General features: G+C 43.5%; 1 protein-coding gene across 1 annotated transcript; it reads left to right on the forward strand.

The window, feature by feature from the left end:
- Positions 1-358: 358 nt before the first annotated feature.
- Positions 359-12,704, forward strand: LOC149274509 (TANK-binding kinase 1-binding protein 1-like). The gene is made up of 9 exons (XM_089505437.1): positions 359-595; positions 1,506-1,601; positions 3,176-3,280; positions 3,581-3,731; positions 4,169-4,365; positions 4,850-4,911; positions 11,200-11,309; positions 11,400-12,028; positions 12,576-12,704. The coding sequence occupies exons 1-9, from the start codon at positions 359-361 to the stop codon at positions 12,702-12,704; spliced, it is 1,716 nt and encodes a 571-aa protein (XP_089361563.1).
- Positions 12,705-18,203: the final 5,499 nt, after the last annotated feature.

The following is an 18,203-nucleotide window of genomic DNA, read 5'->3' on the forward strand; positions in this document are numbered from 1 at the left end:
AGAGAGACGGCACCGCATCATCTGCATTGCTTGGAGTGGGGACTGGATGCTGACAGTCAGGGACGGGGGCTCATCTGCAGGTCAAGGCTGGAAATAGGCCCCCAGGCTTCATCTGTACATCAAAGCACTGTGGGGTCAGTGAGTATCTGCACAGCCACACCGGTGTTTTAGGAATAAAAAGGGAAGAGACCCAAATAGGGAGGCAGAGTCTGGGACAGGGTCTCATCTGTCCTTAGGGCAGCTTGTGTTGTCCTCATCACTACCGTGGACGGCCCTTCTTTGTGGAACACTGCCGTCCTCACAGGGCGCCAAGTGCAGAGGGATTTACGCCGCTTGGCTTCTCCCCCTGCGCCTGGCCATGGACTCGGTATTTAATGATGATATCAGCATCATCACACAAGAGGCGCTTGCACAGGACGAGGAGGAGGAGGACGAGGACTGGGTGGACAGCCCCAACACCGACCAGTCTGGGGACATGTGTTCTGCATCCCATTTTGCCCTTATAACCGCATACGGTGATATCAAGGAACGTCTCGGCATGCTGGAGAAAGAGAACGCAACTCTGCGTCGGAAATTGAAAGTCTATGAAATCAAGGTGAGCAGAAGCAAGGTAGCAGATCCACAGATGACGCTACTGAAATCATCACAAACAGCACAGTGCATGCAGTAAGGGAACAGTTTATACATCATTCAGATGATTTGGACTGTTATGAGGTCAGAGGTGCTGTAACAGAGCAGCCAGAGAGACTGGAACCCAATAGAGTCAGAGGTTCTGTGAGAGAACGGCCAAGGGTTCTGGACTATTTTAGGGTAAGAGGTCCCGCAGCAGAGCTGTTACTGGACAGTTGCAGGTTGAGAGAGCAGCGAGAGGACTGGCTTATTATAGTTGTGTTGGTGCGGTCTCTATCATTATTCTGTAGGTGACACATTACCCTTTATTTGATCCGTACCTCCTGGTGCTGCTATTGTTACTTATTTTGAAATTAGAAGCAAAGTGTACTGGCAGGCTATTCAAGGATCTTACATAATATTTTTTGTTAGGCACACATTACCTTTTTACACCACTTAGTTCTATTCTACAGATCTCATCTTTGTAACGTTACATATTTTTCTGTGTTGGACCATTACCTTTATTGACTTTCTTTTGGGCCAAATACGGCAAAAGCCACTTTTTCTTATGTTGCTATAAATAGAGAATTTTAACGGGAAGTGGAATCTGAGTCTAAATCCTCAGGAGAACCCCTTGATATCAATTATTTTATATATTTATTATCGCGTCTGAATTAACTCCCTTCCCAACTAGAGGAAGGAGAGAAGAGACATGCATGTGAATTCATATCAACCAATTTTCAGTTTCTAGTGTTAAAGAAAAAATGCAATATTTTCATTCAAGGCTTCCTACAACCAGGAATACCTCTAGGCTATCAAACTCTCACTATGCGATCGGAGAAGGAAAGATCTCAATTAGCGGCATCCTGATTTCATCTTTTAATCTTTATTCACAGTACCCGATTATCTCGGAGTTTGTTGATGATCCAAACTTTTCTCCTTATGACTCCAAGGAACATTCCTTGCTGAGGACGGAGGATTTCCAGCGTGAGGTGAGTGAAAACTTTCTGGACTGTTTACAGGAAAAAAAAAAGTCGGAGAAAAGATGATGGAGGGAAGAAAATAAAGAGAAAAGACTTAGGGATGAAGGATTTAGAGTAGATAGAATGACATCAGAAAGCTGTACTAATCATGTTCTGAAGAGGGCATGCCATGAAAGAGTTAAAAAGGAATCAACAAAAAGAGGAATTAGTAAATGATAAATGATTCTGAAAAGGGGTGGGGGGTAATTAAATATTAAATGGACCATCATGCTATGGTAAGTAAGGAAATAAGAAAAATAATTGAGATGGAACAAGAGCAGGGCCCTCTTCTCCTTCAGCACCAGAAAGTTTAATGATATTTACACTGTCTTATTTCTCTATTGTAACAGCGCTATATGAATACATTTAATGTAATATATGACATCATATAGTGAATTCCGATTGACTTGATCTGCCCCTGTATATATGGTTTGTGATGGTGGGAGAGGAGTTTAATGGCCATGACTGGCTGCTCTTTCTCCATTATTTATCACAAAGCCACAAGGAGCTGACGATCTGTAGGAACGCAGAACCTTCCGTGTTTCAGCACCCTGGAGAGGGACTCGACCTGGAGAAACGGACGGATGCTTTCCTCCGGCTCTGATCACTTCCCACTTACTGGTTATGTTGCCTAAAACGATTCAGCCAATACTGCAATACCCAGAGACTAATATAACGGACAATTCCATTAACCCTTGTTTAGCGCAATATCCATCTAATATTGATTTTACAGCCTTAATTAATAAATGTTTACTGCAGGGATCATGCGTGCTGGAAGGTCTGGCTGTACAGGTGAGAAATTATCAAACAATTGTGTGTGTTGTTTTTACAGATCTCACCCCATAGTCTACATTTACGAAACTGTAACGATATCGCTTTCATTCACGGATGCGCAGCTTGTGTCCCAGCTTTCGTCACGCTCTGCCAGTATACGTGGAGTGGAAGTTCATGGCAGCTGGGAATTGAGACCCTGCCGTATCTCTGGTTTTAATTGTATTCTGGATATATGACGATACTGCTGGCCACGTATTGTTCAAAATATAATTACTGTGCGGAACTTTCTAGAGTGGCGAGTGAAGTTTAATAGTGGTCCTACCCATCGATATTTACCATACTTTTATTCTGCTCTGCCGTCTATCTGTCTTACTGCCTTGAGATACTTCATCCTTGGCTGAAACGAATTTGGCCAAAAGTTACGAAAGTCGGATTCTTGATGAAATTGGGAGTTTACGGGAGAGTAGAAGTATCAGCTCTGACTTGGTTTGGTGCTGTGTAATACGCAGTTAAATCGGTGACATCACTTGGTAGATTCATTTGATTACAGGATGTTTTCTACTCATTGGGAAAAAAAATCAATGCTCTGAAAGGTTTTTTTGTACTTGTAAGGAACGTAAAGCATGGACTTCAGGACCTGTGACTTGGGTGTGCGTTGTGTATCGTGTATTGCGTAAATCTAGGGGCTGTATAGATATATATGCCGGTATATATATATAGATCTGCAGGTATGTTGCTGGTCATGGGGAATTACTGATTTGTATTCACAGATTCAGAAGGACCAAGAGAACGAGGAACAGCTGGGAGAGATGGTGCGAGCCTGCGAGAAGATGTGCGCTGAGAGGAGTGAGCTGCACGAGGAGCTAAATGAAATGGTAAATGTGCCGCGATTTCCATCTCAAATCGTAGGCGTTTGATAACTTCCTAGCGCATTCCTCGATTTATATAATGCATACGAGATAAATGGACGCATTTCGTCCACACGGAACTTTTAATGTCTGTGGCTGGGATAATAAATCTTAATATATAGTCTAAGTCATAAATATATATTTATGGTTATTCTGGTATCCACGCAGTCTGTGAACTGTTTTTTAATGTCTTCTATAACAGCTATGGGGCAAGTAACTACTCCTTATACAACCATTACTATCACTTTAATGTTCGATACCTTTCAGAAAGGCCTTGTTCTGAGCCACGCAGCCCATATCCAGTCCCTGGAGCAGCAGCTGCAGATGTGCAATGAACCCCATCCATTCCCAGGGTCTGCTCTCTCGGATCCAGACATGCAGTACCTCTCTCTACACCCCGGGTCAGGCATGCAACATGGTAAGACGTTCAATGGAAAATACAGATAGATGCAGTGGCGACCCCTGCAACCCTCTCTTCTCATACCAGTTGAAAGATGTTTGGAAAGGGCCCTTCCGACCTGGACCGAACTGAATGTGAATGTGTGTAATGAGTGAGTATGAGTAAGTGTGTCTAATTTGTGTGTTTATATGTGTGTGTTGGAATGGAGGCAATTGGCAAAGAAGGCACAGACAAGTTGTTTGGGGGCAATGATGGCACATACCAGCTTTTTTGAGCAAAGATGCCCCCAAGCTGTTTGGGGGCATCAACAAGCTGGGGGAAAGGTGCCATAGACAGGCTGTTTGGGGGTTGGGATGACAGTGATAAGCTGATTGGGGCAAAGGTGGTATTGTGGTTTCTAGTTATGCCTCTATTGAAAGGGTTTGCAGAGGTTCTCTCACATCTCACGTCTCTAGTTCTAGAGCACCCGATGAGCTGGCATGCCCCCCGCAGCCTGGACCTGCAGCGGGAGATCGGAGCTCAAAGGAGAGATGCGGAACTTGAGGAGGCCAGAAGAGATCTGCAGAATGCCCAGCGCAGAGAAAAACAGCTAAAGGAGGACGTTCTGCGCCTCGAAGAGCAGCTAAAGCAGCTTAAAGAGGCTCGCGAGCAGGTTAGAAAATATTCTTTACACTACTAGACAAATTCTCCACGTAAGCTCTGCGGTGCCATAGGTGCCCTTCCCTTCACTACTGATTTAGTTTTAGGGTAAGACAGCATATAACCCCCCAGCTGTTGCAAAAGGTCAGCTACAAACAGCAAAAGGACCACATCTTAGACATTTTTTGTCTATGTTTCCCTCTATACCGCCAACTTATTCTGGGAATTCTCAGGCCGCCCGAAATCGAATCTAAACGGCCGCTGGGTGCTGATGCCGGCCGGCCGGCGCTGCTTTAATGCTTTTTTTTACATTTAATATGGCAAACCGATCCTGCTCATCATGACTCGGTTAAGTCTCCCGACTGTTATTCTGTCATTCTGGTATCCAGCTGCGGACCTCTTACCTCCTTTTTACGTATAATTAAATCTGTACGTTATACTTCACTGTATATGGCGGTAAATTCTTGTTCCGTGTCCATGCGTCGCTGTAACTTCAGGAGCTGGTGAAAGGACAGACACAGCGAGAGATGGCGTGGCTGAAGGAGGTCGGCGACGACCAGTAAGTAAACCCTAATATCGTATCATACTGCGGTGATCTTATAGCATGACATATACATCCAGCTTACTATATTTATCCTCTGTTACGCTTATCCAGTATCACTTTTGGACTGATGGTGAGAGTTAAAGGAACTTGAACAGTAAACCTGGGGCGAAATATACCGGGGGGGGGGGGCAGAAGGAGATCGCTACCAGGTATCTGAGCGAGGGCAAATGCTAATCGGTTTGTAAAAAAACAGGGATCGGTGCACTAAACAACATTTATTTCATTGACCTCTAAAGCGTATTAGGCGTCACTGTCTCTTTAAAAAGAATAACCTTAGGTAACTTAGTATTTACTTAGTATTTACTTTAATGTAAATAGATTATATAATAGTGTGTTCATAAGTAACAAGATATTCTATATAGTATCCGGTCCAATGTCCAGAACCGAATGCCTCATTTTAGTTTCTTCCTAAATATAAAAAAAACTCACTTTAAGAAATGTGTTACTAACACTTCAATCGCCACTACTGTAAATACATATTCGTTATCCATTATTTCATACAGCAGAGGGCACTGTCTGATAATAGTCCGCCAGGGCAAGTTGGCATCATGTGGCATGAACAACCCCAGCTGTGTGTATTCTTATAAATGACTGATCTATATGTCAGTGGCCATTACTAGAGAATGAGCCATATAAACCATAATACAAGTCAAACGTGTTTTGATAATAATGTATATTATATTATGTATATTATATGTAAATGTATATTCCAATAATCCCAATAATCCGTGTGCTAGTGCTGGAGGTATCAATTATAGTTACCTAACATATTTCACATTTGAGTATATTTTATTCATTTAATGGTCTTATGGCCTGTTAACATGAAGCAAGCATACCATTTATATATATCATTTATATATATATATACGGTATATATATATATATATATATATATATATATATATATATATATATATACACATATATACATTAGAAGGTTTTGTACTGCACCAACTATAAGAATTAGCTGAACATCTCTCAGCCCTGCTGGAACTACCCCTGGGCACAAAACTAATAATAAAATAAAGTGAAAAATAGATAAATGTATTTTTATATAATGTATTATATTATTTTTTATACATTTATTTTTTATCTTAAATGCATATTAGGAATTTATTACACCAAAACCATTTGCTATACCTGTGCCGAACTAAAGCTCAATGTCTCTGTTGGTATCATTAATAAATAAATAAATAAATACCAATTCATCTGGAAGGGACTTCACCCAAACATTCTTGACTTCAGATATATTTTTCAATTTAACATTATAGCAAAATTAATAAACCAAGAGGAGTGTGAATATAGGTGTTAAAGCTGATACAGGACATAAATAGATTGTGAAGACCGCAAGTTCAAAAGGCTGTCTTTAAGATGAGGATTTACTCGAAAGATGTAAAGATTACAGAAATCGAGGCTGGGTCTATCCCTTAAGTGTTACAGGCAGGAAACGTATAAATATATATTCAAAAATAAAAAATATGAGTGCTAATGGATCAATTAAATACAGAGGAATTATTGATATGTATGTATGTATATATATATATTTCATGTATTTTTTTTCTCAATTTGCCTATAATTTTTAGACTTTTTTAATCATTAAAGGAATATAGGAGTATATATAAGGAGTATATTAAACTCATCTTGCCTTGGAATGTACTGTATATTAAAGTACATAATGAAGAGTTAATATTTTCTGCTACATTTTTATAGTTAAAGTATATAAATCTCTGAGGACAGAGGCACTTCTGGAAACGCTACTAGAACACTTAGAAAGTTGGTCTCACAATAATCAGCTTAGGTTGGCAGATGGCCCCCCCATACCTGATAAAAAAATCCAAGGCTACCAACAGGTATCAAATCTACTCCAAAATACGCCCTTTGTATCCCCTGTGTATCCCCTGTGTATCCCTTTTGTATCCCCTTTGTATCCCCTTTGTTTCTGTCTTACTGTATCTTACTTTATCATCTCGACTCCATATTACTTTACGTTATATTTATAGAGCAGATTCTGTAACGCCGTTACAAAAGGAAGTGAAAGCGAGCAAAGGCATTAGAATTGACAATATAGAAAAGGTACAATAAAAGTAACGCGTTTTAAGACTGCTGCGGAGAGAGAAGAGGGCCCTGCCTTTTGGGAGCTTTCAATACGTTTTAAATAAGCTTTAAAACCATATTCAACAAGGGAATGCATCTCCTATTAGGATGATAACCAATGAAGTCGTGTAAATGGGGCTTTTGCCCACGAGCTACACTATGCCGGGGTTCCATAGCATATTCTGGGGCAGGTAATTGAGATGAGTTGGTTGCCCCCCCAAAGGATGAGCACTCAGCTGAGTGTGAGATCAAGGAGATTCAAACTCAGAACTTTTAGGGCACCTTATGTCCTGAAGGCAGCCAATAAACTGGATGATGGCCTTAGGTCTGAACTTGACGTACGTTTTAGGATTCCCTCATTAGGTTGCATTACTTATAAGTATACATTTTGTCATAATTTTATTTTGTTTTAAAAAAAAATGAACATAATAATATATTAAGGTTAGTACAGGTTACATAAAAATATAAAAATATACAGTTACAATCTTTGTTGCTTTATATGTGTGTGTATATATATATATATATATATATATATATATAGGCCAATTTATTTATCCTAGGGTAAAAAAGTGAGTAATTTTACAAGAATTGGATATTAAAAGTTATATTTGAAATGTACGATTATGGTGAGGATTCCATTCTTTGGTTTCTTTTTTGATATATAGATATAAAACCAATAGACACACATGCAAATGACGCGAGATAGACATCTTTCTTATCCGTGTATATACATCTCCGTACACATCTTTCCATCGTTGCCATTATTCTGCCCGCCGTTCCTCGGGTGCTCTGCCCACATACATTATATTATTTCGAAGTGACGCTCGTTCTCCCTATTAGTCATTACCCCCATCTCCACCCATTAGTCACATCAGCCCCTCTTGTCAGTCCCCGTACCCCCTCCCCCGCAGCCCGTGTGGTTTTGCCCCGCACCGCACAGCTGGTTTCCTGAGCTGCAGTGTTTATTTCTGGTGTCCCTGGCCGAGTGACAACAACACAAGAAACTCTCGGCGAGCTGAAGCCAGATCCTGTGCTCCGATTGCTCCCTCGGTCCGTAGATTAACCTCATCAACTCCAGGCTTATGTTTAACCCTTCCTGTGCTAGGGGGAGATCAGCATTATGGTGCAATGTGTCGCCCAGACCCCTGACACTTAAACGGTTAATACGACCGGTGTGCATGCACACTACGCTTGTAATACGTCCATTTAATTCTAGCGTCCATTTAATTCTAGCGTCCATTTAATTCTAGCAACAAAGTCTTCACAATTAAAGTGGTGTAAATGGAAACACCTGGCACTATCCCGGTGGATGGTCATACGTGTGTTCCTAGGCACAAGATACAAACCCGGCGTGCTTTAAAATATCGATGTTCCTTCAAGCTGGTGCTGGTACTTTAATAAAGGACTTGCCTAAGGTAGAAGCTGCAGTCCTGTTCCAGCAGCTGCTGAGGTCTGACAATTCTTGCCTTTGATTGGCTGCTGACAGCGGTCAGTCGGTGGCAGGGCAGTTCTTCCACTGGAGCTGACTGGGGTAATTGTATGATGTGTCTGGAGATGTGTTTGGCACATGGGGGGGTCTGTAGAATGCATGGAGTGTCCCTTTAAGTCTAGCTAAAACCCATTAGAGCAGGGGTTCTCAAACTGCGGCCCTCCAGCTGCTGCAGGACTACATCTCCCATAACGCTCCTTCAGCTAAGGGGCTGGCTGAGGAGTATGGGAGATGTAGTCCTGCAGCAGCTGGAGGGCCGCAGTTTGGGAACCCCTGCATTAGAGTTTGGGGCAGCAAGTGGGTCCCATGAGACCCAATTCAAATTCTCCCCGCGTCTCTGGAGATCAGCCTGGGGAGAGTCAGAAGACTCCAGTCGTGGCTCAGGGGGCTTTCATTACGTTTGAGAGGGGTCCAGGAGTCAGGTTTAGAGAATAGGTTGGATTCTACTTTCAGGTAACCATCGTGTCTCTGTTGTTTGAAATCTATTGTCAGCAACTTGGTAACATAAATCCAAGGCAAAAGTGTTAAACCGCATCAAAAAAGTTGGTGAAATCTGTTAAAACGCGGGTGCGTGTAATTCATGCTTATTCAGTTTGCCTACAATATATAATCTGAACTATCTGTGCATTTCACAGGATGCGTTCACGTTTCACGTTACCGATATTCTGAGCACTACGATCTCAAAAAAAGGCTGCTCCCTTCTCAAAAGGGAGTAAATGACGTTATTTATTAGTTATTGCAGGACCATGGCCGTCACGTCATACCTTAGCGCCATACCTGGGAGCCTTTTACATTTTACCTGGGAGGCTCCTGGATCATGGGAGGCGGTAGAGGCTCCTACAGTGATGGAGTTTAAAGATGCTTTTTGAAAATATATTATTTGTGTCTGGAAATAAGGATGTGCAGAAACGTCGATATAATAGACAGATATAGAAAACACGCACCAACCCTTTAAGTAAAAACGCCCGTTCATAGTTTCATTTCCTACCGGTGTTTGTTTTCTGAAGAGCAAAACAAAAATACAGTAAAATAAACTTTCCGTTACTCCTGATCCCGTGCCACAGTTCTCCTGCGATCAGACAAGGCGCGCACCATTATAACAAACGGAAAGGTCCGTTAAACCGGTGCCTGCCACTGACTGCTAAAAGGCCTCTTTGCCAACATTGCAACAAATAACCCCCCGCGGCGATTATATCCGTATTCCACTGACCGTAATGCAGCATGTTAATAGCAGCCTGGATATTTACCTCGACGCGGATCTCTGTGTGTTTCACGTATTTGTGTGGTTTTTGGAATCGTTCTGCGCTTTGTCCAGCGTTGCAAGTACTGAGTAACCTCGGTTTACAGGAAGAGACCACGGGGCAGGAGACGGCGCCCGGAGCTGTGTTTTGTGATTCATTTCTGGACGAGATGCAGCGATAAGCGCTCTCTTCCTGTCACTGGAAAGTTATTTTTTAATGTGTAAGAATGATCTGCTTTTATCTGGAGCTTTCATTCCTCAGGGATCAATTTAAAAAAATAATAATAAAGAATATTCTTTAGGTTTTACAGACAAGTAAAATGGGCAAGCGAAGAATCTAAATACATTATTTGGGCATTAATGCTGCGATACCAGCTTGTGGGATGAATGAATTTTAAGCGTTCTTTCTACTTCTCTTTCTGGGTTCCATATTCTTCTCATCTCTCACAGATTTGTTTGGGTTTCAGGGACATCTGCATGCTAACGACGCACCGACATACTCTTCCTCGTCAGACCGCTTGCTCTGTTTTGTTCTATCGGTCGTTCCCCTTCCTCATCTTCAGTACCTAAAATCTCACTCCATGTCAACAAACCCAGTCTGTCCCACAGCGCATGTTGGCCGTCTCACTGTCACACTTGGCTCCATGGGTAACACGGTGAATTTGGAAGACTTCTTATATTTTCCCTGACAATAACCTCAATGCTTGAAATAAGGAGAAGCTGATGCACTCACTAAAATATGCAAAAATATGGTTTATTGTGTGCGCTTCCTTCTTGTGGACATGCGAGGAATCCATAAGAAGAGGCTTGTCCAGGGCCCCATAAACGTTAGTAATGGCCCCTTTCACACCAGTACGGTAGGGCTGTAAAGTTTCTGTTCACGATGAGACGGAGGTTCCACAAAGCACGTTTCATCCTCCTCCACGGTTTCAGTGCATCGATGAAAACGTTAGTACTTTATTCCAGGCTTGTCATACATAGTACCGTGTATCAGTTACTTAGCCTAAGGGTCGCCATCATGACGTTTATGCGTAACTCCAACCGGGATAAACAAGAACGGATTAGGAATTACATTTGGAACCCCAATCCCATTCGCCATTTTACTATAAAGATTGTTAAAAAAACCCTCATAATGTTATGGAAGGAACAACTTGGCCTCCATCAGATGCCCGCTTCCCAACACTCGGGGACAGGGGAGGTGAATGCTTCTAAACGTAATGTTTCACCTACTCTGGTGATTACGGCCGATTGTTCCGTTTGCCATTCCTGGTGTTGCCTAATGGCCGATCCCGAACTTTGCATCATAACCAGAGTTGGGAATTCACCGGGTTTCACTTCTGTTATGTTTTGGATAAATATTAGGAGTTCCTGACCGTTTTTTCTAAATTCTTAGATCTTCTTTTATCTTATCTTCAATAAGGGTTAATCTGGCACTGGCCTATACCGAACTGACCGAGGAGCTGTATCGCCTGCGGGACTTGACCGCTCTGCAGGGCCGGATCCTAAGGGAGCTGTTGGAGGACCAAGCAGGTAAGAGAAAACGTGGATAACGTGGATATGTATCACGCGACCCTAGAGTTTCATTCCCTTCTTTCGTAATCCATTCTGTTTGCTTTTCAGGTCAGAGACAGTCCCCTCCGCTCCGTCACTCACCCTGTCCCCTTCGCCACTCTCCCACCCCTCTGCGCCACTCTCCTTCCTCACAGCGAAGATCCCCCGTTTCTCAGTGCCCTTCCCCCATCATGCAGAGGAGATCGCCTGTCCCCCAGTCCCCAGCCCACCAGCGCCGCTCTCCAGTACCCCCATCTTCTCCTTCTCGGCTATCTCCTGTCCCGACGAGCTGCCCCTCCCCTGGTATTGCTGAGGTATCATACCCTAAGCCCCCCACCCACCAGGCAAAGGCATCTTTCCAAGCCCGCAGAAGTTATTCTGAAATTAATGAGCAAACATTGTACCCACGGGCGCCCCGCTCCCTCTGGATGCCGATAGGCACTGCCACCCTTCCCAAACAGCGCTCGTACAACGAGGAATATGCAGGCAGCCCCCCTACTGCCCCCTGCTTTCAGGATCCCCCACAGCAATCCTCTGATGAGGAGGAGTGGAGCCCCCCATCGCCCCCCAGTCCGGAGCCTGGAGCCGTGCGCTGTGCATCCTTTTGTGCTGGGTTTCCCATCCCTGACATGGCTAACAGGAGAATGTCAGCATCGTACTCCCGCGCGGAACATGCGCAATCCTGGCCCTCCATCAATGTGAGAATGTGTGGGGAGGAAGGAAGCACTGTGGTGGGTGTAAGGATTTCGGGGGGAAACGAGGAGGGTGCATGCGTGTAGACAGCTTAACACGGGTTAACGAGGCAGCCATACGGCATAGGGGTCCACGTACTTATAAAACCCACCCGCTCTTCTCTGAATTCAAATGAATAGCAACCGATGTCTGATTCTTATATTTACTGGAACGTATAACGGACCATAGAACTTCTTAAGGGTCCCACGGTGGTTGTGGGGTTTTCTATCGATCAGAGAGTTTCTGTGATATACATTATAAAGGGCCAGCCATGGCCACTTACCCTCACAAGAAGGGCTGAGCCCTTTATAATGTATAGCTCAACATGTGAAGTGACCCAGGAACGATCAGTGATTTAACTACGCATTATACAGGGCAAATACGTTCATAATGTATAATGAAGTCTGTGCAGATTCACGTTTGTGAATAAACTCTCTGCTAATGACGTCTCTATGCTGTATAACGTTTTTTGGTTATCCCGTGGCGTTAATCGCTGTCTCTCTGCCTCCGCAGTTGCTGATGGAGACGGTGGATTCTGAGGTCAGGAGTTGCCCCCTGTGCCAGCTGGCCTTCCCTGTGGGCTACCCCGACGATGTTCTGATCAAACACATCGACTCCCATTTGGAAAACAGCAAAATCTAAAGCGTGGATCGCTCCTCGCCCCTGCGCGGACTCCTCACCCGGGGCCAGGAGCTCGCAATCCGCACCAAAAGAGACGCCGATCGCAAGAGGACTCCTGAGTTCGTATTCACCGAGTTTGCCACAATGTAACAATCCAGAGTCCATACACTCCGACACACAGTGCTGTACCATTCCATGTATACGCGGAGAATGATTGGATACCTCTGTGCACATGATTCACGGTATAGAAACACCACGGATCGGCGTTTAGAGGCAGGGAGTTTATTTTACTATCGGGGCTAGCAGTACCAGAAAGGCCGCTAACCGGCAGCTGTGGTAATACCAGCTTCTCCTCTAAAACCAGAACATGAGGCTGGTGTGCTAAAAACCTTAGGGCTGGCCATGTGTACAGTGCTTTACTGAGCATCTGAAGGTAATGGGAGTGAAGATGCTGCGCTGAATAATGAACTGGAGCATCACTGTACCGCGCTGATCGACACCCTGCGCTGTACCGCGCTGATCGGCACCCGGCGCTGTACCGCGCTGATCGACACCCGGCGCTGTACCGCGCTGATCGGCACCCGGCGCTGTACCGCGCTGATCGACACCCGGCGCTGTACCGCGCTGATCGACACCCGGCGCTGTACCGCGCTGATCGACACCCGGCGCTGTACCGCGCTGATCGACACCCGGCGCTGTACCGCGATGATCGACACCCGGCGCTGTACCGCGCTGATCGACACCCTGCGCTGTACCGCGCTGATCGACAACCAGATGCTGAGAGTCTTGCGGTTCAATGTTTCCCGCGTCCGTAGAACTTATTTTTTGAACGCCCGCTGATCTTGAAATGGGGGGGATTCGTTCCGTGCCTGTCCCATTCTACCCCCAACCGGGGTAACAGAAGAAGTGCTGCTTTACTTTACTGATCCTTTGGGGATTCTGTCCTTCAAAATCATTGAAAGGGACACAAAAAGATTTTTGCCGATTACATCATTTCCTGGGCCGTCGGCAGCCATCTTGAAAGTTGCTCCTAGGAGACAAAAGTGTGAAAAATCAAACCAATGAATGTGGAATTAAAAGGACTAAACGCACCCTGCACCTGTTAACCCTCTCATGACCAGACCAGCCTGCAGTCCATTTCTGTGAAATTTCTCCATTGAGTGCCCAAAATGTGACGGCTTCGGTCTGGTATGCAGGGGGCTGAACACGAACTTCCTCCGATGTGTTATACCTCAGCCCCTAACCATGCATATTATACTTCTATCTATGTATACATACATATATGGTTGCACATATATATGCGTGTGTATATACATTATACCTGCACTGTCTATATCTCTTGCTCTAATGTCTTCCCATAATGTATGGCCCAGGGCCGCCGCGAGCGAGAGCGTTCTGCAGAGCATTGCTCAGAGTGGCGCTGTCTTTGCATGGCACACGCGTAACACTTTCCATGACACGGATGTCGTGCTCCGCAGCGCGCTGCTTTCCTCTACAGTTCTCTGTTATGTACCGCTTTGTGATATACCGTGCAATATCTTACGCTGTGTGTGACACAGGCAATGCTGCTCTATTACAGGCTGCCGAGGAGGGTGCGACGCTCTGCAGAGCAGGCCGCGCTTTATATAACACAGTGATTGGCAGTGTAGGCTGTGCTGTGTAATACACTGCTGTCCAGTGCCGTGTGATACAGTGCTGTCCGGTGCTGTGTAATACACTGCTGTCCAGTGCCGTGTGATACAGTGCTGTCCGGTGCTGTGTAATACACTGCTGTCCGGTGCTGTGTAATACACTGCTGTCCAGTGCCGTGTGATACAGTGCTGTCCGGTGCTGTGTAATACACTGCTGTCCAGTGCTGTGTAGTACACTGCTGTCCAGTGCTGTGTAATAAGATGCACTGCATAGGCTGTGGCTGACTGCTTGTCCCGTCTGTTTGCTGTATGCTTTCTGCGGGGCAGTGCGACGGACTGCCCTGTGCTAAACACTACTGTGCCCTGCCATGTGTATGTATTATAATTCAGTGCTCTGCAAAGAAGCATGGCAGGCTTAACTCAATATGCTGCTTTGCACTGTTGCATATATGCAGCTCTGCAGTGCAGCGGCACAGACTTCAGTGTATGATGCACTGCTGTATGGGATTTATGGCTAGACGCACTGCTGACACTCTACACTGCACTGCCGTTTCTAATAACCTGACCCGCAGTGCCGCCTGGGAGATGCGCCCTGCAGCCACTGCTTTCCTCCAGCTCGCAGTCGGGTCTTACCGGCTGCCTGTCTATTACTCTGCTCTGCAGAGCGCTCGCCTACTCTTAGCAGTCTATTTCTGTCAAGCGTAAACGAATAAAAAGTGTTTTTGTAATGAATTTACTTGTTATTTCCTATCTTTCCTAAGACGCCCAGTGCTGGACCTCGGAGGATACCGGTTATCCCACACGGCACCCGAAAATAATAGACCGCAATGGGATGAATGAGAAGGAAGGCTGGTGGGAAAAGAACAAATGTTTCGGGCGAGGGAAACAACTGAGATGTAGTCGTAGGTTTTTGGGGTAGGTAAATGGGGAAGCGGTGTGGTTTTAGATGAGGACCAGTAGGTATATCTGTGTGTAAATAATAAATAGCGTGATAAGAGTGTGTGATGTGTATATAGAAATGATGAGGGGTTATATAGGAAGGATCAGAGAGTGGTGTGGACAGGGAGAGCGCACTGGACGGGGAGAGCGCAGTGGACGGGGAGAGCGCAGTGGGTGGAGGGCTCAGATCGCAGTGTGGTATATATAGAGGAAGGGGGCTCAGTGGGAAGAGAGTGAGATGACAGTGTGTGGTACATTTGTGGTTCATGCTGCTTCCTCAGCTCGACAGAGACTTAGCAAGTAAATGATTTATTATTAAATGGTTTGTTAACCCCTTCGCCGTCAAATACTTGAATACTATTGGTGTTCTTGAAGGGTGAAGGCCTTATCCGTGAACCCACACCGCACACTCTAATGTTAAGACGTTTGCAATGAAAGTTCGCAGGGAAAACCCCTTAGAACATTCAACACCATCGGCAGATTACTGTAGCATCCAGTAAAAGGAGTTTGTTTTATTTTGTGTGTTTGGGGCATAAATGCATAAAATTTCACATCTCATAGCCCCCACAAAGTACAAACAATGGCAAACGGTCTCTACGTTTCTACGTGCTATATAATGTAAACGTACCGAAATAGCAGTGGTATGTTTCATGTGAGTGTTGTGGTATCTACTACTCATTACAGGATGCTAAAGGGACTTAAAGAGTTAATTTTCCTTGTTTTGCTTATATTGTGTTCTTTGGCTGCGTTGCACCTCTTTTCTTGCTGTGCACATTTTGTGTGACGCGCATGGGTTTTCCCTTTTCCCTAATAGAGAGCATGCGCCAGTAATTCCCCCGTTAGCCCTGTGATGGGTGGGAGAAGTGGGATCTGTGACATCACTTTTCTCATACTTACTGTGCCTGCTTGTTGAAATCACGTGATAATCATGAAATGGAGCTTGGACTTCTTACTCATCTCGGGGGCCCGTGTGGTTTCTGCTTCCACTGTGGGAGTTGTCGTCATCTCACCGCTGTTTCTTTCCCGGTACCAAAACTAGAGAGGCCGGGGTAGGCAGTGTGCCAATCGGTATACTAAAGAGTAAAAAAGATTTGGAAAGCAACATGCAGAACATCAGCGATACTAATCCTGAAAACATATAACATGCAGACAGAATGATTATAATATATATAATAATACAATAAGATAAATACTTACTTTGATGTAATATCACAAATTATAATACAATGGATAAAGCAGTATGATACTTTAATGATATACTAAAATAGCATTAATGTGCATATATCTTATTTCTCTGGGTGTGCTGTACATAAAATAATGTAATAATCGAGGTATATTACACAAAGCGCAAAGCCGGGTATATTAATTCAATGACATAGATATATTACACCCAGGGCAATCAAGCAATAATGTAATAATGAAAGTGTATATTATAGTATATAGTATAGTATATATTACCACTAATAATATATCAGGTTTAATGCATATTTATAATAATATATCACAATGCATTATTAGTGTGATATTTCAAGTATATATTATAACAAAAATAAAAGATAGCGAGATTATACAATAATAAAAATAAATACAATAATAAAAGATAGCGAGATTATACAATAATACAAATAAATACAATAATAAAAGATAGCGAGATTATACAATAATACAAATAAATACAATAATAAAAGATAGCGAGATTATACAATAATACAAATAAATACAATAATAAAAGATAGCGAGATTATACAATAATAAAAATAAATACAATAATAAAAGATAGCGAGATTATACAATAATGTGAGTGTGTTACTGGCTGCCATATAAATAAATTGCCATGTTTTTACTAAATTCCAGGAGGAAATTTAAAGTCCTAAGAGAGCTAACAGTTATATATTATTATATAAGCCTTTAAACACATGCTTTGTAATAAAAGTAATACATTGCAAAACATTTGCATTCATTGTATAAAAATATAGTTTCTAGATTTTGAAAATTACAAAATATCTAATTATAGGAGATATTTAATATCAGATCTAACAAAATAACACAAATATACACTACGTGTATCCACAATCACATTCTACTGTTTCTAAGTAAATAAATAAACGAACAAATATTAATACAACACATTACCTGCATTTTTGTTTTTATTTGAAACCTAATAGTGGATTTCCAAGCTTTTTTGAGTCCTGGGTGCCTCAAAAGTCCCAATAATGTTCATAGAACCAGGGCTCTCTCCACCTAATGTCTCGGTTTATTTTATGAATTATGAACTAGGGCCAGATCAGGAGACGTTTGCCAGCCTTGGCCATTCCTAAAACACGGTGAAATCTCTGAACTGAAAGCTCAACTTGCCCTCTTTAATGAATAAACCCCGTTGTATCATTTCAGTGCTCGTGATTCAAACAACAAGACATCGTTACTAAAACATTTATCGAAACAGTCATTGGCCAGATGGACCCAAAACAGTGCTCTCTCTCCCAACCTGCTGGTGACACTTCTTACCATGACATTAATGGGATCTACTCGGCAAAGGGTCTCCCAGACTACATCTCTATGATCTTCTACTGGGCTTTGTTTACCCCCCTCCTGTATAACCCTGTTGTATTCTTGCTTTGTCTTGCTGAGTTCCATGTTCCAGAGGCCATGTTTTTGGTGATGGGGTCTCCAGTACTTTACATGCGGTAATAGTCAGGCTTAGGTCTGGCCAGTAATTGATGAAGTCACCTCTCAGATTCTGCTGCTAATAAAACCAAGCACCCTGCTCTTTGGTATCGATATCCCTGACTTAAAGGGGAATCCCACTTTTTTCTCCTGTATGTGACGTTTATATCGTCGGTTGGGTACCAAGCAATGCGTACGAAGTAGGCTTTACTGCACCAAAAATGGCTACAATTTTAGCCATAAAGTTTTAGGGGGTCGCTGCTGGGGAACTTGGGTGTCATTTGGG

Source organism: Sceloporus occidentalis, unplaced genomic scaffold, assembly GCF_023333645.1.
Source record: "Sceloporus occidentalis isolate IW3139 unplaced genomic scaffold, rSceOcc1.0.p SCAF_328, whole genome shotgun sequence".
In the NCBI taxonomy this organism is placed as follows: domain Eukaryota; kingdom Metazoa; phylum Chordata; class Lepidosauria; order Squamata; family Phrynosomatidae; genus Sceloporus; species Sceloporus occidentalis.